General features: G+C 42.2%; 3 protein-coding genes and 1 non-coding gene across 5 annotated transcripts; 1 reads left to right on the top strand and 3 right to left on the bottom strand.

Moving 5' to 3' along the window:
• The first annotated feature begins 7,046 nt into the window (after positions 1–7,046).
• s1pr5a (sphingosine-1-phosphate receptor 5a) lies at positions 7,047–11,659 on the top strand. The gene is made up of 2 exons (XM_034079247.2): positions 7,047–7,148; positions 8,505–11,659. The coding sequence occupies exon 2, from the start codon at positions 8,696–8,698 to the stop codon at positions 9,896–9,898; it is 1,203 nt and encodes a 400-aa protein (XP_033935138.1). The 5' UTR covers positions 7,047–7,148; positions 8,505–8,695; the 3' UTR covers positions 9,899–11,659.
• A 4,166-nt stretch (positions 11,660–15,825) lies between these two features.
• On the bottom strand, positions 15,826–21,107 carry spc24 (SPC24 component of NDC80 kinetochore complex). Its single transcript, XM_034079248.2, has 6 exons — positions 21,015–21,107; positions 19,835–20,017; positions 17,936–18,080; positions 16,984–17,088; positions 16,435–16,511; positions 15,826–16,021 (listed from the first exon to the last, which is right to left on the bottom strand). Exons 2-6 carry the CDS (start codon positions 19,998–20,000, stop codon positions 15,915–15,917), a joined length of 600 nt encoding a protein of 199 aa, XP_033935139.1. The 5' UTR covers positions 20,001–20,017; positions 21,015–21,107; the 3' UTR covers positions 15,826–15,914.
• Positions 21,108–22,057: 950 nt separating this feature from the next.
• Positions 22,058–24,855, bottom strand: LOC117443282 (protein KRI1 homolog). 2 transcript variants are annotated; one of them, XM_034079251.2, is made up of 4 exons: positions 24,626–24,855; positions 24,327–24,391; positions 24,148–24,243; positions 22,058–23,075 (listed from the first exon to the last, which is right to left on the bottom strand). In XM_034079251.2, exons 2-4 carry the CDS (start codon positions 24,332–24,334, stop codon positions 22,622–22,624), a joined length of 558 nt encoding a protein of 185 aa, XP_033935142.1. In that variant the 5' UTR covers positions 24,335–24,391; positions 24,626–24,855; the 3' UTR covers positions 22,058–22,621. The 2 variants fall into 2 exon arrangements, with proteins under 2 accessions (XP_033935142.1, XP_071058670.1); XM_071202569.1 differs by lacking the exon at positions 24,626–24,855 and having other exon boundaries at positions 24,327–24,559.
• Positions 24,475–24,572, bottom strand: LOC117443289 (Z30 small nucleolar RNA). The gene has a single exon (XR_004551652.1). It is a non-coding gene; the product is annotated as a Z30 small nucleolar RNA (small nucleolar RNA).
• Positions 24,856–25,391: the final 536 nt, after the last annotated feature.

The following is a 25,391-nucleotide window of genomic DNA, read 5'->3' as shown; positions in this document are numbered from 1 at the left end:
AGTAGAAGTACTCAGATCTTGTTCTTGAGTAAAAGTAGAAGAACTCAGATCTAGTATTTGAGTAAAAGTAGAAGTACTCAGATCTAGTACTTGAGTAAAAGTAGAAGAACTCAGATCTTGTACTAGAGTAAAAGTAGAAGTACTCAGATCTTGTACTTGAGTAAAAGTAGAAGTACTCAGATCTAGTACTTGAGTAAAAGTAGAAGAACTCAGATCTTGTACTAGAGTAAAAGTAGAAGTACTCAGATCTTGTACTTGATTAAAAGTAGAAGTACCAGAGTGTAGGAATACTCTGTTACAGTAAAAGTCCTGCATTCAAAATGTTCCTCAAGTGAAAGTAGAAAAGTATTCTCATCAAAATATAGTGAAAGACAGTAAAAGTAGTCGTGGTGCAGATTGGTCCATTTCAGAATAATATATCTGATATGTTTTATAATGATTGATCATGAAAGTGTTCTCAAAGCTGGTGAAGGTGCAGCTAGTCTGAAGTACTTTGTAGACTGCAGGGTAGCTGGTGAAGGTGCAGCTAGTCTGAAGTACTTTGTAGACTGCAGGGTAGCTGGTGAAGGTGCAGCTAGTCTGAAGTACTTTGTAGACTGCAGGGTAGCTGGTGAAGGTGCAGCTAGTCTGAAGTACTTTGTAGACTGCAGGGTAGCTGGTGAAGGTGCAGCTAGTCTGAAGTACTTTGTAGACTGCAGGGTAGCTGGTGGAGGTGCAGCTAGTCTGAAGTACTTTGTAGACTGCAGGGTAGCTGGTGGAGGTGCAGCTAGTCTGAAGTACTTTGTAGACTGCAGGGTAGCTGGTGGAGGTGCAGCTAGTCTGAAGTACTTTGTAGACTGCAGGGTAGCTGGTGAAGGTGCAGCCAGTCTGAAGTACTTTGTAGACTGCAGGGTAGCTGGTGGATTTACTCCAGGTGGAACTAAAGTCTGATTCAACACTTGATTAGATTTCACATCATTCATCCACATCTGTGAAGTAACTAAAGGTATTAAATACATGTAGTGGAGTAAAAGTACAAAGTAGCATAGAATGGGACCTCAAAATCGTACTCACTTGAGCAAATCTACTTTACATCTCCGAGTACTTGTTATATAAAATTACAATATTGGCTTCCAGTAGCGTTACATGGAAATACTACCTCAGTATAATACTTGAGTAAATGTCCTTCAAAACATTCCTCCGCTGTTAGCAGCTGTGGTGGGAGGAGCTAAAATAGGGTTTCAAAACACGACTGCAGACCACCAGCAGAGCTCTGGATGAAATGGCGTGAGGGCATTTCATCAGTGGAAGTGAGTCAGAAGTTAATTTTGTGCGTGAGTCAGATGTTAATTGTGTGCGTGAGGGGCACTTGAACGTCACGTCTGTGTGTTAATTCCTCACGGTGACTTCATCCATGTTTTCTCTGAAGGATATCCCTCTCCTCTCGAGGCACAATGAGGCAGCTTCCTGTTTAGAGAAAGGCACTCTCTACCTGACGTAACTTCCCCCATGTTCTGCCAGGTTTCGGGCGATGTGACCTTGGTGGAAGTGCGCACTCGTTTGTGTTGGTTGTGTTTTCCATTTAATGGAAATTCCATGAGTGCTATTTTGGAAGTTTCTTGAGAGTTATTAAATGTATCTTTACGACATTAAAACAGAGGTATTTCCACGTGAAATGAAATCAAAGAGACGTTCACATATATAGAGCCAATTGCTGAGAGATGGGAGTTGGTTTTATTGCCACATTTGAAGGAACATTCCCGTAGAAAAGTACTGAACCACAACAAGTGAAAAAATCAGGAGCTTTTTTGACTGTTTGGCTTGAAAAATGTAAGAAATTGTTGATTATCTAGACGTATTAATTTTCCTTTGTTTCTGGAAATGTGTGTGTGTTAATGTAAGGCAAAAACTTGACGTTAGAAAAGCTGCAAATCCCCACAATTGAACAAATCTGCAACATGTTTGGTGGGTTAGCAAGAAAAATGACTCAAACGGTTTATTAATTAACCTAAATCAGGGGTGTCAAACTCAAGGCCCGGGGGCCAAATCCGGCCCGCGACTTCATTTCCTGCGGCCCCACAAGAGCTTGCAAAGAATATAATATGTTTGTTATATGGTTACATGGCGATTTACAGAAGCACGTTGCCCATAAACTACATGTCCCACAATGCATCTCAAATTTGACTTTTTTCTTCTAAATATGCCTTTTTTCTCAGAATTGACTTTTTGTTCAAAATGTAACTTTTTTATTTTTTTGCTTTTATTTTAAAATCATTTGGTGACATGCGCACTGAAGAGACTTGCAATTATTTGACCCAGACTTCTGCTTTCAAACGTAGTTAATTATGAAGGTATTACCCTATCCGATAATAATCCAATGCAGAGGCAATAATGTAATATAATGCATTATTTTATATATATTAAATGTTTATATCTGTATTTTGATATATTCTTAAAGTGCAACCATAATGCGAATGTGGCCCGTGATGAAATTGAGTTTGACACCCTGACATAAATGATCATGTAAAAGTAGTTATCTGGGGCGGTCGAAGTCGATAGGGACTCAGCTTGGCAACTGGAAGGTCACCAGTTCAAGTCCCGGCAAGACCAAGTGCTACCGCGGTGTCCCTGAGCAAGGCACCGTTCCCCACACTGCTCCCCGGGCGCCGTTCAAAATGGCAGCACCCTGACCCCTAACACTAGGATGGGTCAGATGCAGAGAAACCATGTCCCCACGGGGATCAATGAAAGTCCATCTTATCTTATCTGAAGCTCGGCAGGTAGAGGCATTCTGGATTTGGTGATAAGGTCTAGGCTGGGATCTCTCCAGCTGTGTTTGCTAATGAGAAGGGGAATGAAGTTAAACATTAATGAGATAAAAGGGCATTTAAACAATTAGTAATCTTAATTTGTTTAACACTTTTCAGCAAAGATACAAAGCACGAAGAGGAAGTCAGGCAGTAACTCAATCCAAGAGCTTGAGGTATTCAAAGCAGGATTCCCTCACAGTCCCATAACACGTGTACTCGGATCAGATAACTTTGGATTACTCGCAGCTTTACAAGACTGTCAAACGCTTACAATATTATACGGGTTAGGAGCTGAAACGCTTCCAACACATTGTACGTGATAAAGGGGCGGGACATCTAAGTTGTTGACCAATCACAACAGAGCCGGCCAGCTAACCAATCAGAGCAGACTGGGCTCTGGTTTCAGACAGAGGGTGAAAAGAGGTGCTGCAGCACAGGCAGACACTACATACTGATATCCACCTGAACATCAGCAGGAGAGGACTCTTTAAAGTAGAGACACTACATACTGATATACACCTGAACATCAGCAGGAGAGGACTCTTTAAAGTAGAGACACTACATACTGATATACACCTGAACATCAGCAGGAGAGGACTCTTTAAAGTAGAGACACTACATACTGATATACACCTGAACATCAGCAGGAGAGGACTCTTTAAAGTAGAGACACTACATACTGATATACACCTGAACATCAGCAGGAGAGGACTTTTTAAAGTAGAGAAACTACATACTGATATACACCTGAACATCAGCAGGAGAGGACTCTTTAAAGTAGAGACACTACATACTGATATCCACCTGAATATCAGCAGGAGAGGACTCTTTAAAGTAGAGACACTACATACTGATATACACCTGAACATCAGCAGGAGAGGACTCTTTAAAGTAGAGACACTACATACTGATATACACCTGAACATCAGCAGGAGAGGACTCTTTAAAGTAGAGACACTACATACTGATATACACCTGAACATCAGCAGGAGAGGACTTTTTAAAGTAGAGAAACTACATACTGATATACACCTGAACATCAGCAGGAGAGGACTCTTTAAAGTAGAGACACTACATACTGATATCCACCTGAACATCAGCAGGAGAGGACTCTTTAAAGTAGAGACACTACATACTGATATACACCTGAACATCAGCAGGAGAGGACTCTTTAAAGTAGAGACACTACATACTGATATACACCTGAACATCAGCAGGAGAGGACTCTTTAAAGTAGAGACACTACATACTGATATACACCTGAACATCAGCAGGAGAGGACTCTTTAAAGTAGAGACACTACATACTGATATACACCTGAACATCAGCAGGAGAGGACTCTTTAAAGTAGAGACACTACATACTGATATACACCTGAACATCAGCAGGAGAGGACTCTTTAAAGTAGAGACACTACATACTGATATACACCTGAACATCAGCATGAGAGGACTCTTTAAAGTAGAGACACTACATACTGATATACACCTGAACATCAGCAGGAGAGGACTTTTTAAAGTAGAGAAACTACATACTGATATACACCTGAACATCAGCAGGAGAGGACTCTTTAAAGTAGAGACACTACATACTGATATCCACCTGAACATCAGCAGGAGAGGACTCTTTAAAGTAGAGACACTACATACTGATATACACCTGAACATCAGCAGGAGAGGACTCTTTAAAGTAGAGACACTACATACTGATATACACCTGAACATCAGCAGGAGAGGACTCTTTAAAGTAGAGACACTACATACTGATATACACCTGAACATCAGCAGGAGAGGACTCTTTAAAGTAGAGACACTACATACTGATATACACCTGAACATCAGCAGGAGAGGACTCTTTAAAGTAGAGACACTACATACTGATATACACCTGAACATCAGCAGGAGAGGACTTTTTAAAGTAGAGAAACTACATACTGATATACACCTGAACATCAGCAGGAGAGGACTCTTTAAAGTAGAGACACTACATACTGATATCCACCTGAACATCAGCAGGAGAGGACTCTTTAAAGTAGAGACACTACATACTGATATACACCTGAACATCAGCAGGAGAGGACTCTTTAAAGTAGAGACACTACATACTGATATACACCTGAACATCAGCAGGAGAGGACTCTTTAAAGTAGAGACACTACATACTGATATACACCTGAACATCAGCAGGAGAGGACTCTTTAAAGTAGAGACACTACATACTGATATACACCTGAACATCAGCAGGAGAGGACTCTTTAAAGTAGAGACACTACATACTGATATACACCTGAACATCAGCAGGAGAGGACTCTTTAAAGTAGAGACACTACATACTGATATACACCTGAACATCAGCAGGAAATGACTCTTTAAAGTAGAGACACTACATACTGATATACACCTGAACATCAGCAGGAGAGGACTCTTTAAAGTAGAGACACTACATACTGATATACACCTGAACATCAGCAGGAGAGGACTCTTTAAAGTAGAGACACTACATACTGATATACACCTGCACATCAGCAGGAGAGGACTCTTTAAAGTAGAGACACTACATACTGATATACACCTGAACATCAGCAGGAGAGGACTCTTTAAAGTAGAGACACTACATACTGATATACACCTGAACATCAGCAGGAGAGGACTCTTTAAAGTAGAGACACTACATACTGATATACACCTGATCATCAGCAGGAGAGGACTCTTTAAAGTAGAGACACTACATACTGATATACACCTGAACATCAGCAGGAGAGGACTCTTTAAAGTAGAGACACTACATACTGATATACACCTGCACATCAGCAGGAGAGGACTCTTTAAAGTAGAGACACTAAATACTGATATACACCTGAACATCAGCAGGAGAGGACTCTTTAAAGTAGAGACACTACATACTGATATACACCTGAACATCAGCAGGAGAGGACTCTTTAAAGTAGAGACACTACATACTGATATACACCTGAACATCAGCAGGAGAGGACTCTTTAAAGTAGAGACACTACATACTGATATACACCTGAAAACGATGAGAATAGGGCCCCTTTAAGTTAAACATCTGATTGGTTGTAATGCATTTGATAATCCAAAAGGCCCAGCAGTTAACTCGTAATTGTTCGTAACATTCCTCCGCCTGATTGTATCTCCCATTCAGTTTGCCCTCAGGTACAGAATCAGAGGCTAGTCGTTGCACACTTCTCTTCCTGATGCTCTGGACGTGTAATTATAGCTGCAGATCATCACAGTCGCTTGTCAGGTTTCTCAGATTCTCCCACGGTGCAGAACGGGGAAACGTCACGTTCAGAAAAAAACTCCAAACTGGAAAAACCACACGTTCATGTCAGCGTGGAAAAGTAGCGGTTTCTGAGGCAGGTGCAGCCGGATCGGTTTGGCGGGCCAGAAACCCCAGAATTCAGAAAACGACATACTGGCACAGTCTGTAATTATCTTTCTGCTCACACATTAAAAAATACAGTTTGTTGGGGCTTTCATGCCGTTTATAGATATTGCCCTCCCTACGCTATGTTCGTAAAACATAAAAACTCTGTGGACGGAATCCTTCAGGCAGAAAAGTTAAATCACCCGGTCGTAAATTATTAAAATGACATTCTTGTCTCTGTCATTTATGAATTTGAAGCAATTCTTTTCACTTTAGAAGTTTAACAGCTGCACTCAAGATGTTTCCTACTTAACCAAAAGTGAATTGTCATTATGTGCAAAAGATGAAAGAAGTACTCAGACTTATATTTAAACTCAAAATGCATCAAAATCTTACTTTGTGCAAAAGCATTGGCATCAAAATATACTTAAAGTATTAAAAGTAAAAGTACTCATATGCAAATTCGCCCACTTCAGAGTGTATGAAACGACTCGATTCTGATTAGAAATGAATTAAAGTGTTATCACAGCTGATAAAGGTGCTAATTGTAATGACTTTATGAACAGCTGCTTGATATCTTAACCTAAATGTCAATATTGATTTAATCTGAATGAGTCAACAGCTGTCAGATAAAGTAGTGGAGTCGTTTCTACTTTTACTTGAGTAATGGATATGTCTTCCACCTCTCTTCACATCTCACTTTCTACCTGTCCTGTTGGATAACAAAACATAAACACGTAATCTGTCATCGAGCTGTAATCCGTCCTGAGGGCAAATCAGAGAGAGGGGTCATGAAGAAGGAGGAGGAGGAGGAGGAGGAGGAGAGGCGTTGAAGGCCAACCGCACGGAGGACCAACCCACTGCATGTCGAGTCCTGCCTGCCTGCCTGCTCTGTTCCCACATCACGCCAGAGCCGCTGCCCGACACAACTGCTGCTGCTGCTGCTGCTGCTGGATATTTACCACTCTACAGGTGCGTGGGAAACGGATTTAAAGTTGACTTTTCTGACCATTTGGACGGGTTTGTGCGTAAAGACGCGTAACATGGGTCCGTGACGTTATTGGACGCGAGTGGTCTTTTTTAATTCTTTGGGTATCGATATTGCTTATGGTTATGACTATCGTTTTTTAAACTGTATGCATGACAACTGAAGTTGCCCGAGGCAGTGTCCTCTTTCTGTTGGTGCGTGGAAAAGTACATTCAAAGTTACGGTTGTTGGATAGGATGCGTAAAGACGCGAGAAATGGGTTCGCGTTGCTCTGAAATGCATTCGGTGTATGCAAGTGGTCATTCTTAACTATTACGCTATGTACTACTGGGGTTTACGCATGTACAGGTGCGTGGGAAAGTAGTTTCACATGTTACGATTATTGGATAAGATGCGTAAAGTGGGCTCGTGCTGCTCTGAAATGTATAATAACTTACTGTTAGCAACTGGTCCTTTTGGAGCAGCGTGCGTGTTTCGTAAGTCCGTGCCCTCTCTCTGCTGCTTCTCCTGGATATGTACGCATTAACAGGTGTGTGAAAAAGTGTTACAAAAGTTACGTTTTTAACATTTTGGATGTATAGGATGCGTGAAGATGCGTGGAATTTGAATGATGGTGACTTTACCTTAAGCAAATGGTCATTTTTTTTATTTCCTACCGTATCGATATTGCTGATGGTTTTGACAACGCCAATCAAAGTCGCGTGAGCCCGTGTCCTCTCTCCGCTGCTGCTGCTACTGGGGTTTACGAGTGATATTGTTTGGAATAGATGCGTAACGATGAGTCCAATGGATCCGTGTTGCTCTGACATGTAACTGTGTGCCCAGTCCTCCCTCTTTGGTGCAACTTCTGGATATTAACGAGTTTACAGGCGTGGGGACTGGAGTGTTTTAAAAGTCACGTTTTTGCCATTGTTGTCGGATAAATGCGTGAAGATGGACGTGTAGCTCTAAAAACATTCAAAGCGACATGTAGTCAGTATAGTGACAACTGGCTGGTCCTTTTAACTCTTGTGGTATCTCATGCGGTTTTTATGATTCATATACATATGCTTCCAGTTCCTGTTTGAATGTGTATCCGTTGTTTAGCACCAACTGGAAGCATTTATTAATCCTTTATTTTGTTTAAAACTGTAATATTCCGTACAAGTAAAAGCATACATGTGGAAACTGACAGCTCAGCCATGGAAATAATCATTACTAAGTGTTATATGTTCTGTTTGTATTCTGACTCGTGTTCATATTTTCTAAATTAATCCAATAATGAATTTCCTGTCATTGTAAGAGATCGTGTTTATGTGGAGTCTTCCTCACTGACTTTCCTCTCCTCTTGTTTACTGCAGGCTGGCTCTCATCGCCCCCTAGTGGCCGAAATTGAGACTTTGGGAGGAAAATTCCCAAACCACAGGAAATCCTCTCTGACTGCATCAAAGGAACATACCAGAGAAATATGCACAACCAGAGGACTTCATGACCGCTTTTCTGTGGATCTAACCTTCAAAAAAAATTCAAATCCTTGTGGAAATAACAAAAAATGGCGACCGAGTCTTTCCATGCCGCCTACGCTGCCGTAGCCCCGTCTGCCAACCCGATGTCGCCCTCCACCGGAAACCTGCTTCGGATGTTCCGCTCATATCAAAGTAACTCGGTCATCTTGAAGCACTACAACTTCACGGGGAAACTCGAGGGCAGATACAAGGAGGGACTCAAACCCGAGGCCATCGCTTTCCTGCTCGTCTGCGTGCTCATCGTCATAGAAAACGCCATCGTGCTTCTGGCCATTTGGAAGAACAAGAAGTTCCACGTGCCCATGTACTACCTACTGGGCAGCCTGACCCTCTCCGACCTGCTGGCGGGCTTCACGTACATGGTGAACATTGTAACGTCCGGCGCCAAGACTTTGAACATGACGCCGGTGCTTTGGTTCCTCAGAGAAGGCGGGGTTTTCATCATGTTGGCGGCGTCCGTCATCAGTCTGCTCGCCATCGCCATCGAGCGCCACGTGACGATGGTGCGAATGAAGCCGTATCAGGGCGACAAACAAGGGCGGATGTTCGCTCTGATCGGCGCCAGTTGGGTGTTGTCCATTTTCCTCGGAGTGCTTCCCGTTCTGGGGTGGAACTGCATAGGTTTGTTGGACCAATGCTCCACGGTTCTCCCGCTCTACGCCAAAAGCTACATCCTGTTCTGCATCACCGTCTTCAGCGCCATCCTCATGTCCATCGTGGTGCTTTACGTGCGTATCTTCCGCATCGTGAAGTGCAACACGCAGCGTCTCGCCTCGGCACCGCAGCGAAAAGGCCTCTACCGAAAATCCCAGAAGTACATGGCGCTCCTGAAGACCGTCACCATCGTGTTGGGAGTCTTCATCATCTGTTGGCTGCCGCTCTTCATCCTCCTACTGTTGGACTTCTGCTGCCCGGCGAAAAGCTGCGATGTGCTCTTCAAGGCGGACTACTTTCTGGGTATCGCCATGTTAAACTCCCTGCTGAACCCCATCATCTACACGCTCACGAGCAAGGATATGAGGCGGGCGATTCTGAGGCTGCTGTGCCGACCTTGTCTGATGACGAAGGACGGGCAGTTGAAGAAGATCGGGATGCCCTTCCTGGAGTGCAGCACCAGCAAAACAGACGGTGTTTCCCATCGGCTGGAAGGACTGGAGACGACGGTGTCTTCTGGGAACTGTACGCCCTCGACTATCAAAGCGATTTACCCCAGGATGTCCAAAACATGACACACGGGACTCTTGGAGAAAGCACTCGGACTAAAACGTGGTCGCTAAATCTGAGCTGTGCTTCGTGTTGGACTGGACATGTCCTGTTGCACTCTGCCGGACTTTTTGGTATTAAAACCTGATGGACAGAATAAGCCCGATGCAACAGGAGTCCATATTGGGAGAAAGACAGTTGCCATGCCTTAAGAGGAGGAGGCAAACTAGCATTACACTTATCTTTAAGACACTAAAAACACGGCCAGTATTAGTCAGAGCATCTTCCGTCTGGCCGTTTCCTTTCATCACTGTTTGCTTTCCTCGTGAAAAGGACGTTAAGGGCAGATGTTGTAGATACATGCAGGGATTGTCATGATATCATCTCACAGTTGAAACATGAATTCATTTGGGTGGTTTGTTCGCAAGTGATCTGGAGATTCCCCGATATCGGTGCAACACTGTGTTGGGAGATCGCCATGACAACGGCAGCAAATCAACACTGAAAAATGAAAAATATGGAGCTTTTTTTGGCAGTTTTACTTGAAAAATGACTGAAATTGTTATTTATTAAATTAAGAAAACAGTTCATCGGTGAATCCTTTGAACAAACGCTCCAGAAAAGTAGTCATCTAATGTTGGCAGATGGAGAAATAATGGATTTGGTGGTAATATCGAATATCTAATAGACAGCATGTCATCTCAATGGAGATGGATGTTTCTTTTGGGCCAACTTTCTAAGAAATCCATAATATTTGAGCAAGATGTGGTTTGAAAACTGGCCTTAAGAAAAGCAGCCAATCACAACAGAAATCACCATCTTTGTCCGTTTGAATTGAAAAATTATAAATTTCAATTAATTCATCAATGACTAATTTCACGGCATTTCTTTTGGTGGCTTTTCCTTTCCAATGCTTAAGGAAATCCCATCAGATGTGTCTTACATATGCATTTGAGGACAACAGCAAATTCATTTTCATAATTAAACCACATTTTCTGGTAGATTTACTTGAAAAATGACTGAAATTATGCATTAAACGAGTTATCAATACATAATTTCAACAAACAAGTGAACTAAAGCTGTCAGGTCGAGACACAAGTGATCTTTGGCTATGAATTACATCTCGTGTTTGAATGGACACAGTGTGCAGTCGTTTCACATAAACCCATTTAATTACGCTGATAACCCGAGGGCAAAGCTCAAAGTGTGATACATGTAATGACATGTTGTTACAGCAGCATCCACACCCAGGGATCTGCAGCCGAGCCCATGTAATGTCTGCCATGTGAGGCTTTTTGGTCATTCGCCCCGATGATCAGAGGCTCTTTTCGCCCGGAGAGGCCCTGAACGCGTCATACTGGGCTTTGGAGGTCCCGGCTTCAACACATGTCGTGACACATGTGAATGACTCAAAGCAATAAAACCCGACAGCGGGGGTTTGTTGACGCCTTCTCGGCTGCAACATCCCATCTATGTGCTTAATTATGGAGAAAGGTTGCTCTACTTGGTGGAGAAGGTTCAATGTTTCTCGCGTTAAAATAGCAGATATCATCTGTGTGGCTTCTGGGGGGAATTCATGTTGTGGTTATAGTGACATAGAAAAATAAATGTATTGCTTTGCCAACTGTGTAATTGTACATACATGTAAAGAGAAAATCTATTTACTTTGTTTTGTATACTTTGTAAATATCTATAGTCCTTTTTTTTTTGTATTGTGAAAAACCTGACTTAAATTATGATGTCACTTTTTATATGTGCACTGAATAAAAACATGTGAATGAAGTTTACCTCGAGGTGTGTGTGTGTTTATTTTAACTGGTAGAGTTTCTGTTTTCTCACAAACACAACATGCAGCTTCCTGTTTCTCACCGTGAGTCAAAACTAGAAAAGACAAATATACATGGGGGGGTGGGGTCTTCGGATCAACAATATTGAATGTATGCAGGTTGGTTTAGGTCAAAGTGTCTGACAAGTGACCTGTAATGTCATTTAAATACAGCAAACAAAGCATTTGTATTGCTGAGGTAAACAAAGAAAGTTAATGTCCTCAGCAAAATGTATTTAAAGTATTAAATGTCCAATAAATAAGAAATAATAATACAGAAAAAATATATATTGTAAATAATAATAATAATAATAATAATAATAAAAAAGGGGCTAATTAAACTAATTTCTATGCAAAAATCTTAATTACTAAAGATTTCAAATAAATTAAGTGAAGTAGAAAGTTCAAGATGTCTCTTTAAAATAACAGTGTTTAAGTAAAAAGCATAAAATAACAGCAAGTGAATCCCCAGTGATAAACGTGTCATTTATATTATTAAACATTTTAAACACGATTATGATCCAGTGCAGATTAAATGATAGATGAACAGAGCGAGGATCAGGCATGACTAACAGAGCCCCGCGCCCCCGCTCACCACTTGCTAAGAAGTGCGATGAAGCGGAGGAGACGAGATGCCGCTCTGTTTACCGTCAGGAAACCACAAGCTGCGCCCCAGCCGTGATGGAGCGAGGCGAGTGGCCACCGCGCGCTGCACCCTGTGGCGGCGATTCCTCTAAACTGCCGATGAAATGTGCCACCGCTGAAATACTGAGCATAATGACAATAACTTCGCCTTTCAGGGGACCCAAGGTCGCTTCACAGGAAACACAAACAACAAATGAAGAAGAAGAATATCCTACTTTGTGTTAGCTGTACTTTAGCCCTCTGTTACATGCAGTGGTGTGTGTGTGTGTGTGTGTGTGTGTGTGTGTGTGTGTGTGTGTGTGGTGTGTGCGTGTGTGTGTGTGTGTGTGTGTGTGTGTGTGTGTGTGTGTGTGTGTGTGTGTGTGTGTGTGTGTGTGTGTGTGTGTGTGTGTGTGTGTGTGTGTGTGTGTGTGTGTGTGTGTGTGTGTGTGTGTGTGTGTGCGCAGACTTTTTGCACTACTTTTTATTTTGTATTTTATATTTCATTGTTGGAGGAGCTCAGGTCAGAAGAATGTCATTGACGATTCTTTTCCTGTGAGCTATTTGGACACCAGTCAATCAATCAATGTTTATTTATATAGCCCAATATCACACGTTACATTTGTCTCAGTGTCTTTGTCATACTTTGTATCAGTATGACAATACGGCACCCTCTGTCCTCAGACCCTCTGTCCTTAGACCCTCACATCGTCCAAGGAAACACTTCCAGAAAGGGAAAACACAGTTTAAAGGGAACATGGGAGAACCCAGAGGTCTCAGGGGGAGATATCTAGTTTTGAGGAGTGTTTTTGTAAAGTGTCATTTTTAACGTTGCTTGTTATCGATTTCTTTTGTAGGAAAGTTATTCTGTTGTCTTCAGTTTGAGATGTACATTGGCCAGCCAGCGCTGCCCTTTTACCCCACTGTCAGGGAACCCCTCCAATAGTGTTTTCTTTGTCAGATAGTTCACAGATCTTTATCTTCACGGTCAACTTCTATGTTTCCCTTTTATCTGCTATTTTGAGATGTGTGTGTCTTTCTTTGTGTGTCTTCTTGATGTGTGTGTGAAAATATACAGTCAACTTGTATATTTTCCCTCTTTTATCTGCTATTTTTAGATGTTTATATTATATAATTGTGTATTTTCTACTATTTGTACTTCTAATTATGTGCAGTACTTTGTTTTACATGCTGCTGCAACGGAAGAGATATCCCAATGTGGGCTGAATAAAGTATTTCTTATACAATATGTGTTATAAAGGCTGATGAACAAGCTGCTTGACTTACCGTCGGTTGTTACGTTGGGAGCATGTCGGTGTTTCCCCGTTAAGTCCTTTTGGGAGAAGGAAGCAGCGAATAGAATATGTCAAAGCTTGAATTGGATAACAGGTGTTCAAACGTTTTTGGACCACGAGGTGATGAACTGTAGTTAGCATGAACGCTATGACCAAATATTATAGCCTCTTGTATACGAGAATATGTTAATGTGGGTTAATGTTAATACGTTTTAAGGTGAGTTTTGAAGCTTGTATACATACGAACTTCAAAACTCACCTTAAAACGTATTAACACTTTCTCGTGCACATAATTCAGTCATACTTGCTTTTCGATTTATTTCTGTATGTTCTTTAATATTTAAATTGTATTTCACTGGGATAACTTGTAATTCTTGTAACAGGGTATAAGCAGGAATCCTGAAGTCAAATGTAATACCTTTTTAAAGACCCTTTCCATACATTTTAAGACCTCATCGCCACTTGGAGTTCTAACCGGTTACCGTGGCAACACACTTCACCTCACATTGACTATATACAGTATTGATCGTCCTTCCTCCTTATCTTCCAACCATTTGGACGCAGACTTGCATTTCCCCTTAACGATGTTGCTTAGCAACCGGCGTAAACGGACCTTCGTTCGCTATCAAGCGGTGAGCGCGCGATGTCCTGTTCAGATGGCGTCAAACCCAACGGGATGCCATAATAAACTACACAGAATCTCACTACACACCTACGCCATGACTACATTCAGGCAGACTGTGGAATACAACCTCTTTGGACAAGTTATATACTTATTGAAAACAAGCTACAAAATGTAAAACCTTGGGAAATGATACTTTTTAATAGCCTTAAAGGTGGGGTAGGTCATTTTGGAGAACCCAGCTCGAGTGGCTAGAATTTGAAAATACACAGCCGGAAAAAATCTGCCACAGAGCCCCTCCTCCAACACACACGAACGCGCACATTCATGAGGGCACGAGATAAATTTGTGCACCACAGATGAATTTTTTTTATGGATTTATTGTCAAAGCACTTCAGATATTCATTGCTATATGGATGTTAAGAGCATTCAATGGAATATAACAGAAAGTGCATCTCGAGCCGGTTTCTCAAACTTACCTACCCCACCTTTAATTTGCGCTAAATAGATTTATCAACTTTTAATACTTTTTAAGACCCCGCGGACACCCTGGTTAAATGCATCATTGTGATTCCTTATTTTATGTTTTATTAATAGATTTTGTAAGGAGGTGCATTTGTAGATTTCCGTTGCTGGAAACAATACAAACGCCTATTATTCCACCTTTTCTTCAGCATCTCTCTCGTTCTGCAATTGGTACAAAGTATATCTAAAAAACCTAAAACATAAAAGCAGCTTCTCTTTGGAGAAAGAAAGGCAAATGAATACCATACCAATAGTCCTCTAGCGCCCTCTAGTGTTCAACTCACCCCCGTCTAACACTATAAAACATGATATATCCATGTCAAGGCCATTTCTAATGATCATTGTTGAGGTATAGATTTACACAAGCTCACATTGGTTTCTCAAACAGCATCTCATCTTTGGTCGTTGTTGTGACGAGGAAGAAAACATTTTTGAAAAAGAAAAATCTCCAACAAGGCGTTCTGGGGCAGCATAGGGTGCGTCTCACTTCTCATCTCCTCTCTCCTCCGGCTCGGTCTCACCGGAAGTTGATTTGTCTGCGTCCCCTTGAGGAGCGTCCCAGTGGCCTTATTTTTGCCGGAGGACCGAGGATCGATAATCGAGGAACTACCAGACCATCCTCCGGTGAAATCCTCAGACGCTCGCCCCGCCCCCTTACTGCGTACCGCTCACTGATTGGACGATGCACCGCTTGCACTGATCTGGCTGCTGTCATCACAAACGGACGTCGCTTCACGTGATGCTCCGGAGGAAAGGACGTCCCATTGCTCATTTCCCTGCTTCTCGTGGTTTCCTTGTCCCTCCATGCTTCCCTGGTGGGAGGGACTAGTCGCAGGGAAACGACGCAAGTGAAGGACGCAAGGAATCCATTTAACCGAAGTGAGACGCAGCGAGAGACAGGTCTTCTCTGGGTTAGCTGTACTCGCTACAGGGTGCACTTTGAGGGGGTGTGGCTGCAGACCGTTCACATGCAGAACAACCCTCACAACACAAGGGGACGGGTGATAACCGGAGAAGCACGACATGGGACCTTTAAAGGCAGTTAAAGAACAGCTACCGATGTGAAAGAGTGAGATATTTAATGTTCATGAAACGTAGTGAAGAAATGAGAAAACAGACAACACAGATCGAGAGTACGCAGTTCCTCTCAGCTACCACTCGGTGCTGACGAAGCTCCACAGCTGGTCGCTCACGTCGCACGGAGATAACGAAGACTTGTCCATGTTGATCGGAGTCGCCAGGTCGGGTCCGTAGTGAACTGCAAGAGGAGAAGACAAGAACGGAAATGTCACTCAAGCTCCCTCCGACCTCAAGAGCTCTTGAGGTCGATATTTAAAAATCTACGCAAATATACTGTGAACTTTGCTCTTTGACTCGATTGATATTTCTCCTTAGAGGCCACCGTATGAATCCTGATGGCACACAGATGTTGTTTTGGATTCATTACTAACCTGCAAGAGGAAAGTATATGAACTCGCATAAAAGTGTCACATTAAAATCCCTGCCTTTCCCCCATTCGCAAAATCTCTTAAAGAAGTCAGTATTCAAAATGGCAAATCAAGGTTTCAAGGCTTTTCAAAATGTACTACGACCCGTGTATAAATATACATCCTGATGGGGGCGTCGCCACATCACCAGGGATTCATTGGGACAAGAGGAAGCTGACCGTACCTCCTTTTAAGACGTTGGGCGGCGTTTCGTACTCCCACTTGATCTTCGTTATCAGGTAGTACACCTGGGACACAAATCTGTACAGGGACATGAAACGAAAATACTTTATTTAACTTATATCGTGGAATTCCTTTTGTGTATAAAATATCAGAAACTACGTCGAAAAAAAGGCAAAGAGAAAATCTTCAAACGTCTTGTTATGTTCCACCAGTACATCTTTGTGTGTCTGTGCGGCTTTAAAGTAACCCGTACTGCACAGACACGCTGCATTGTTTTTACAAAGATCTCCACATTTACAAATATCTTACAATCCGAACCCAAATATGTATATCTATATCTCAACAGTACCTACCGTGCCCGGGGCTGAATTATTAAAGACCGGGTGCCGTTAAGCTCCGACGTTATCGGTCTTTTTATCGGTACTGGAGACATGTACAAAATATATGTCATGTGTATTGTTGCTACACACACACACATTATATTGCAGTTCTATTGCAAATTCAATCAAACATACACAACACCCGTTACAGCTGAATCTGCGGGACTCACACAGCTGAGGGGATGATCTCCGTGGTGTCTTCGTCCACTTCACTGCGCAGAACGTCCAGCCCGTGTTCATCGACTCTCAGACTCTCCAACTCCCGCTGCAGAAATCTGGAGGAAAGTTAAGGACTCTAACAAAGACAGGATTACAAAGGACACTGACAACTGTTCTGGCTCAGTATTAAAAAAGAACAACAAGGAACAAGATGTCCTGTTGGGAAAACACTGAGTGTCCTCTTCCAACATGAGAGTAGCATGCTAACAAAGGTATCCCAGCTGTAGCTGTGAACATGACAGGATGTGTGCTGACCTGGAAGAGCATCAGGACTGTTTGAGGCAGATGATAGCTATGTGATGAACATGATGATTCAGCCTCTATGGAGAGAGACATCAAGCATGCTCATTTCTGACGTGGAGCTAATCTGAAGTAAACATTGATACTGCTTTCTATCCCTCCATCTTGAGACTGTGTGACTCCCTCTCTTGGATATCAGCGTGTGAAGGACACTGCTCAGGAACTAGCTGATGCTCTGGATGTGATGACTGCTTCCATTCTGGAGAGGATCACAGATACGTGGATCCTGAGGCTGAAGCTCGAGCCGGGGACCAGGGATTATTAACATGTTAAGTATTCAGAAAAATAAATAATTTTGAGAAAAAGTTATACTTTTTAGAGAAAGTCAACATTTTGAGATTTTGAGAAAGAAAGTCAGGATTTTGAGAAAAAGTCTGAAACTTGAGAAAAAGTGCGAATTATTAACATTTAAAGTATTCAGAAAAAATGCGAATTTTGAGAAAAAAAGTCAGGATTTTGAGAAAAAAAGTGCACATTTTGAGAAAAAAGTACGAATTTTGAGAAAATGGACTCCTTCCATTCTTGAGAGGATCACAAATACACGGATCCTGAGATTGAAGCTCAAGACCAGTGATATTTTCCACGTTGTTTCTGAAAGGATACTGCAGCTCAGAGTCGGTCATCTGGCTCTTGGCGCTGCTCTTCCTCAGCTGGTCCTCCAGAGTCTGAAGCTCCTCCTCCCTCCGGTTCTTCTCCTGCTCCAGGTCCATCAGCCTCTGACCGGCAGCCTCCTCCACCTGAGACACCTCTGGGGGGGGGGGGGCGGCAACAAAGACCACATTTAGGATGAAGATCAGAGGGACTGGTGGAGTATTGCTCCGTACCTCTGAAAAGCTCACATGTAGAGTGAAATATGGCCCACAAATTAAACTTATATTACACACTATTCATGTTTCAGTAAGCACCGTTTTTAAAGTTGAAAACATTTTCTAAGAAATGTAAGTTGATGAGAAAAAAGCCAAATAACTTATTTACATATCAATCTTGAAACATACCCTTCATGTTTCCTCTTATGATCAGAAATCTGAAGCTTCTGTTTTCAGGAATGAGCTGCCAACGCAGTCCATGAAACCCTCTGGAGAGCTGATGTTAAGCATCAAGAGTCATTGACCCATAACTGAACTTATGAGGCCATATACGTCCTCAGTGAGCGGCCCAGCCCTTCGTATATGTTTCTGGATGTGGCCCTCAGTGAAAAACGTTTGGACTGTTTATTGCATGACATGTGACTTGGTAGACGCTTTTACATACTCAGTACTGTGGGCAATCCCCACAGGGGCAATTTGGGTGACGACATGCTGACTGCAGTGGGGCTCGAACTTGCTATCGAAGTCCATCACACTATCCACTGAGCCACAGCCTCCTTGCACTATTTCTATCCCATTTTATTTGTATTACTTGCACTATTGTATCTGTGTTATTGTGTTGCTCCGTTGGAGGAGCCGGTGACCTAAGGTTTTCATTGATCTATCTACACTGTGGCCTTTTCTCAATCTCGAGGATACTGGCTTCCAAGCCAATATTTCAAGGACGCTACGTCATCGAGTGCCGCAGAAGGACTGTTCCAATCTCCAGCATACTTGGAATTCCACCGAGGCCGCGTCCTTGGCTTGGGGGAATTTTCGAGTCTGCACATGGGTAGACTTCGCGTCCTTAAAATCCCCACAATGCTTTACGCACGGACCGATTTCAAAAACCCTTGCGGAGAATGGCGGAACCGACGCAGCACACATTTAATGTAAGTGTGTAGTGGCGTAGAACATGTGTTGGTAAATATGTTACTTTGTCACTTTGTTATCACCAAAAATGTGTTCCGTGAAAGTAAAGCAAGTTCATAATTAGATAGACATCGTGAGGTATTTATTTCGGTACAGTTTATGTTGAAACCTTTAGAGAGAGTGGCACACTTGTTAGCCTGTTCCATTCTTCTTCGTTTTCCGAAGCCGTGGCTTGGAAGCATACTTGCTTGGTTTCTGAAGGAAGTGACTTGGAAGAACGCGACTACCAAGCCTGCATCCTCGCGATTGAGAAACGGCCTGAAGCTATGTACACATTGTGGGGGAAACGTCTGTGTAGCGATGCAGGAGTCGCCGCCGACTCAAAGGAGACACGGGGAGAGCTGGAGCTCTGATGTCAAACACTGATGGGTTTATTCGGAGCTTCGGCCGACGGTCGAGAATTCACAAAACAAGTCCAAGAGCCAGAGGTTCTGACTTCACGGTAGAGTTGCCACGTGTATTCTGAAGAACTCTACCCCCGAGCCGTGTGTCTAGCTAGTTCAGAGAGAATCATCAACAGGCTGCAGAACAAGATGAATGATAACACCTCTGTCAGCCGACGCCATCAGGCCGGAGCAGGGAGACAGAACCCTGAGAGCAGCAGCCGAGGCTACAGGTGCGTGTGCTCAGTCAGGACAGAACCGATCAACTGGGTCAAAGTTATGTCCCCAACACACATGACCCTGAAAGCCTTGCATCTTGAAACCAACTCGCGGTGACTTGCCTTTTAGAATCTGCGTCACCAGCCTCTTGGTCTCCATGTGTTTGTCGAACAGGGCCTGGTGTGCCTCCTTCACTTGGATCAGTTTCACGGGCTGGCTGCTGTTGATGAAGGACACCAGAATGTCCCCCATCTCCTCCAGATCCTGGAACTTATGACTCTGAGCCATCGTGGGGACAACGCTTCCTGGAAAACACAGCGGAAAAGACGGCGATTAGTCATCGAGGCTGGCTAATCAGGAGGCGTGTGGCGCAGTGGATAGAGCCTTGGTGTTGGGATCAGGCGGTCACAGGTTCAAACCCCACTGCAGTCAGCATGTCGTTGTGTCTAACAAGTGACATGTAATGTAATCATCAACAACAACAACAACAATAAAACAAATCAAACATGATAAGCAATCCCCAGCGATGGAAGAATTATTCAGATACAAAGTTATTTCAGAAGGAGAGGAAATACAGTGGTGTAGAAATACCACATATCAACTAATATAACAACAGCATCATGTTCTGTTGTAGTTGGAAAGTGTGGTGACAAGGATGTATATAATGAACCAGACATATATCAGTACATTTCAATGAATACATAACATGTCCTGTAACTTTAACACTACATAGGAAAAGTATGTTGACTTCTATAGATTCAGTTATATTGTCATAGCTACAGCGTGGTCGTTGACAATGCAAATATATAGTCTTCTTAAGAGTCCTACAATGCAACACAAAAGTAAAAGAGAAAAGGAATCAAGTTGCAGGACTAACACAAATATGTAACAGCATGTACAAATAAATACATTGTCGCGGCCGTAAGGCAAATTAAGTAACGTTAGAACAATACATGAAATATTTCTGTTGTGACACGAAGAGAAAACCCTGAAATACCAACCATTTACCACCAAACTGGACTTAAACTCATTTTATTTAATGTACATTACTTTCCAAACACTGACCCTTTAGCTGACATGCTAATGTAACGGAAAGCAACATCAAAAAGGTACATAAAGTGTCTGAAAGCCTCAAACTCTCGCTCGGTTTTGTATATTGTTACAACGGGTGTTCCAACGGATAGCTAAACAGACACGCAACATAACGCTACAATATTATCATCGACTGTTTAACTAAGTTTTTATACTAATGTTTAAGAAAAATATGAGCTATTTATTGTTCAAATAAAGCAGAAAACTTACCGTTTGTTCCTGAGATTCAAACTGACAGTGAGCGCGCCTCTTCTGCTGATTCTTCTTCGTTGGTTATTGGGCGGAAATACAGCAGCTTTTGACGTGCACGTGCACAGCGCCCTCTGCGGTACAACGGGAGTTATTAAATACTCACTGAAAACAGGTGGGAGAAGTACTCAGATGTTGTACTTGAGTAAAAGTAGAAGTACTCAGATCCTGTACTTGAGTAAAAGTAGAAGTACTCAGATCTTGTACTTGAGTAAAAGTAGAAGTACTCAGGATCTTTTACTTGAGTAAAAGTAGAAGTACTCAGATCTTGTACTTGAGTAAAAGTAGAAGTACCAGAGTGTAGGAATACTCGTGTCAGAGTAAAAGTCCTGCATTCAAAATGTTCAAGTAAAAGTAGAAAAGTATTATCATCAAAATATAGTGAAAGTAGCGACAGTAAAAGTAGTCATTGTGCAGATTGGTCCATTTCAGAATAATATATATGATATGTTTTATAATGATTGATCATGAAAGTGTTCTCAGAGCTGGTGAAGGAGCAGCTAGTCTGAAGTACTTTGTAGACTGCAGGGGAGCTGGTGGATTTACTCCAGGTGGAACTAAAGTCTGATTTAACACTTGATTATATTTCACATCATTCATCCACATCTGTGAAGTAACTAAAGGTATTAAATACATGTAGTGGAGTCAAAGTACACCATTTACCTCTGACTTGTAGAGTCGAAGCACAAAATGGAAATACTGAAGTACAAGTACCTCAAAAATGTACTTGATGTAAATGTACTTGTTAACTCCACTGCTTTGAAAAAGGCGCCATGATTATTCAGTCAGTTTATTTTAGCACAAAACCTCAAGAGGAGTTGTATACCTGAAGGATTTAACATTCATCTTATTTACACATCATAGAGGTATAAAAGTGAATAGCTTCCGTCCACCTGGTTCAAAGCATGTAGAAGTACAGATGATGGATCACACATCTGCTTTAATCAGCTACAAGAAGACACAACAGCCAGGGAGTTGTTGGCAAAAAGATACATGAAAGAAAATTGAAATGTTGAATGTTTATTAGTTAACACGAGAGTAATAGATGATGGATAAGATTAACGTAAGCATAAACAAATCTCAACATATTCAAAGTCTCATATCTTTTCAAACCAAGTTATGTCATTTCCAGAAACAAAATGTCACTGTTATCTGCAGGTATCTAAACACAATGCAGCGAGAGGAATCACAGTAAATTGTATATTTAATTGTAAGCCGAAACAAACGGTTATGTAACAACACAAAAGATGTAGTAATTATTTATTTATTTTTAAGAATCGGACATTTTGAGGGTGTGAAATGTCTTTAAGGCTAAGAGCACAAGACTGTACTGCTGGGATATTTCTAAGATGGCGTCTCACTCCTTGTCCATCTTCTCCTGGTCTGAAGAACAGTTTCAATCACTTTATCCACACATTGTAATCTTAACTGCAAGCCCAAACAAACGGTTCAGTAGAAATTCGAAATATGTAGTCGTTATTTAAAGATTCGTACATTTTGAGGGTGTGAAATGTCTTCAACGCTGAGAGCACAAGACTGTACTGTTGGGATATTTCTAAGATGGCGTCTCACTCCTTGTTTTTCTGCTTGTCCATCTTCTCCTGGTCTTTGCGTCTCTGCCGGCCGAGCTGTCTGAAGAACAGTCTCTTGGGGTTCAGGCCGTACGCCTTCAGTCTCTGTTGGCTGAACTCTCGTCCTCCGATCCTCACCCCGGCTAATCCTCCCGATGAGGGGCGCCGTCCTGCGGAGGATTTCAGCTTCGCCTTCGGCCATTTTGTCCTCTCAGTCCTGTTCCTCACCGCCACAGGTTTCTCTGCAGCGGCGACCTCACTCTCCTCGTCCTGCTTCATCTTTTTCTTGGGGATCAGAACCTCCTCTTCTTCTTCGTTGTGGTCTCCTGCTTCTTTGAGAGTTACAAGAGTCTCCTCGGTGGAGTCCATGATGGAGGTGGACTCTCCATTTTGGGTCTTCAGATGATCCGTTCTCTTCTTGTTTTTAGCGTCCTCCAGCTCTTTAGCGTCCCTGTAGATCAAATGAAGAGACATATTGTTAGATAGTGCTCCAAATTGTAGATTCATTAGTCAGCTTTTTATCACTTCCTGTGGCCTCTTAAGGAAGGCAATGTTTCTTTGAATGTGTAATTTTATTTGTTAGCCTGAAATAAGGTCTTTGATTAACACAAGTTGAAGAGATTTTATAATTTAGTTCTACGACAAAATATAAGTAAATACCCCACTGGTGAATTTTAAAACAGCGGTCGCTAACAAGTGTCTAAATGAGACGACTAAACGTCATCAAGCCCAACATTAGCCACCTTTAGCTTAGCGGTGGTGACGTGAAGTCATGTGACCGTGCTGTAGTTCCTTTATAGCCCAACATTAGCCGCCTTTAGCTTAGCGGTGGTGACGTGAAGTCATGTGACCGTGATGTAGTTCCTTTATAGCCCAACATTAGCCACCTTTAGCTTAGCGGTGGTGACGTGAAGTCATGTGACCGTGCTGTAGTTCCTTTATAGCCCAACATTAGCCACCTTTAGCTTAGCGTGGTGTGGTGTTGTGAAGTCATGTGACCGTGCTGTAGTTCCTTTATAGCCCAACATTAGCCACCTTTAGCTTAGCGGTGGTGACGTGAAGTCATGTGACCGTGCTGTAGTTCCTTTATAGCCCGACATTAGCTTTTAACTTCAGAAATCATAAAGTGGTGTTAAAATGTGGAGATGATCCTGCTGAACTAATAATAATAATAATAATGGGTTCCATTTATAAAGCACTTCATATTTGAATTCAAATCCCGAAGTGCTACAAGTAGTGAGCATGAACAGTATAAATAAACATTACACAACACTGTAGAATTAATAAAAAAAGCAATACAAATAAATAAAAAATAAATAAAAGGGTGATAAAAATGTCTAGGCAAAGGCTCTTTTGAAGAGATGGGTTTTGAGGCCTTTTTTAAAAGCCTCCACGGTCTGTGAACTAAACGTGTAAGTATCATAAACGTTTGTTTAACACAGATTATTGTCTCCAAAAATGTCCTCCATGTTGAAGGGACCAGGGAGATGCTAACTTCCAGTTGTAATATAAAATACACTTACTCAGAATAGACGGAGCTCAGGATTTCTTTTTTCCTCTTCACATTCTTGGCCTTGATCTTATAGTTATGCAAGTCGCTCGACTCCTCCTTGTCAGACCTAATAAGCAAAGACAGAGTGAGTAAAGGGCATCATCCGAGACAACAGAACACGTGTGAATGTAAAATGAACAGCGGTCGTACCTGAACATGCACGTCTTCTTCAGAGACGCCCACTGGTTCAGCTCCGTATCGTCAGCGTGTAGAATCTGAGGGAGGAAACGAGACTTTGATTACTTTGAGACACGTTGTTTAAACACTCGTCTGGACTCCGGTAGAGTTTTGAGATGTTCTGCTCAGCGAGAAGATTAAGTGCAGATCATCCCCTGGTCAGAGCTGCTCCCGGAGGAACACAATACCAGATCAGTCACTTGTAACTCATCATCGCAGCGCCTTCAACCAGCAGACAGTGAGCATTTATCATATCAAGTGTTTCCATTCACCTCTTTTCCACGAAAGCCGTTCCAGGGTTTGAATCAGTCGCTCTATCGCTTTGATAGTAGTTAAACATTGAGCTTATTGGCTCCAATTCTTGCTATCGATTAGCTTCGATGGCTACTGTGGTGGAAACTCCACACTTTAATCATCTTCTGGTAAGAAACGAACAAATACAAGTTTAAACCAAAGTCCATTTCCAGCTGGAAGGACAGATGACCTGCACCTCTGATGTAGTACAAGGATCTGACCCCGTTGCAACAGAAAAACAAGCCCTTTATACAGGACCAGACAAAGAAAGGGGAAGGTCGCAGCTAGAATTTACATTACAGGCTATTGAAATGTTGGCCTGATGGGCGAAACTTGCATACATGCTAATTACCAACCTAACATCCATATGATGATTGCCTGACAATGGGCAAGGCGACGCCCTGAGAACATTTAGGCCCCGGCCACACGAGGACGAAAACGGTCGTTTGCGTTACTGTTTAGTGTTGTTTCACAAGATGAACAAAATGTATTTCAGTGGAAAAGGGGGGAATGATGTTTAACTCCAATTGGCTGATAAAAAGCTAAGACCAAAATATGTAATTTCTCCTCGAGGGTTCCTAGTAGGAAGAAGATTAATAACCCTTAAGGAGTTCCACGGTACATTTTTCAGCCATTCAAGTTTTATGTTGAAGCCATTTTGGCTGTGTTGGATGAATATAGCTCAAACTTGTCAGAGGATATTATTTTATAGTTGTATTTTGAATTGTCGCATCAGTTCCTTAA

The sequence above is a fragment of the Pseudochaenichthys georgianus genome, unplaced genomic scaffold (genome assembly GCF_902827115.2).
Source record: "Pseudochaenichthys georgianus unplaced genomic scaffold, fPseGeo1.2 scaffold_574_arrow_ctg1, whole genome shotgun sequence".
NCBI lineage: Eukaryota > Metazoa > Chordata > Actinopteri > Perciformes > Channichthyidae > Pseudochaenichthys > Pseudochaenichthys georgianus.
This window is presented reverse-complemented; position numbering and strand designations above follow the sequence as displayed.

What these genes read in the sequence shown, in the direction of transcription:
- s1pr5a (XM_034079247.2), top strand. Translation starts at nt 8,696, where the DNA reads ATGGCGACCGAGTCTTTCCATGCCGCCTACGCTGCCGTAGCCCCGTCT.
- spc24 (XM_034079248.2), bottom strand. Translation starts at nt 20,000, where the DNA reads ATGGCTCAGAGTCATAAGTTCCAGGATCTGGAGGAGATGGGGGACATT. An exon ending in ATGACCGACTCTGAGCTGCA is followed by an intron (nt 17,089 to 17,935) that starts GTATCCTTTCAG and finishes ACTTTCCTCCAG; the next exon opens with ATTTCTGCAGCGGGAGTTGG. An exon ending in GCCCAACGTCTTAAAAGGAG is followed by an intron (nt 16,022 to 16,434) that starts GTACGGTCAGCT and finishes CTCCTCTTGCAG; the next exon opens with TTCACTACGGACCCGACCTG.
- LOC117443282 (XM_034079251.2), bottom strand. An exon ending in CTGAGCTCCGTCTATTCTGA is followed by an intron (nt 23,076 to 24,147) that starts GTAAGTGTATTT and finishes TTTGATCTACAG; the next exon opens with GGACGCTAAAGAGCTGGAGG.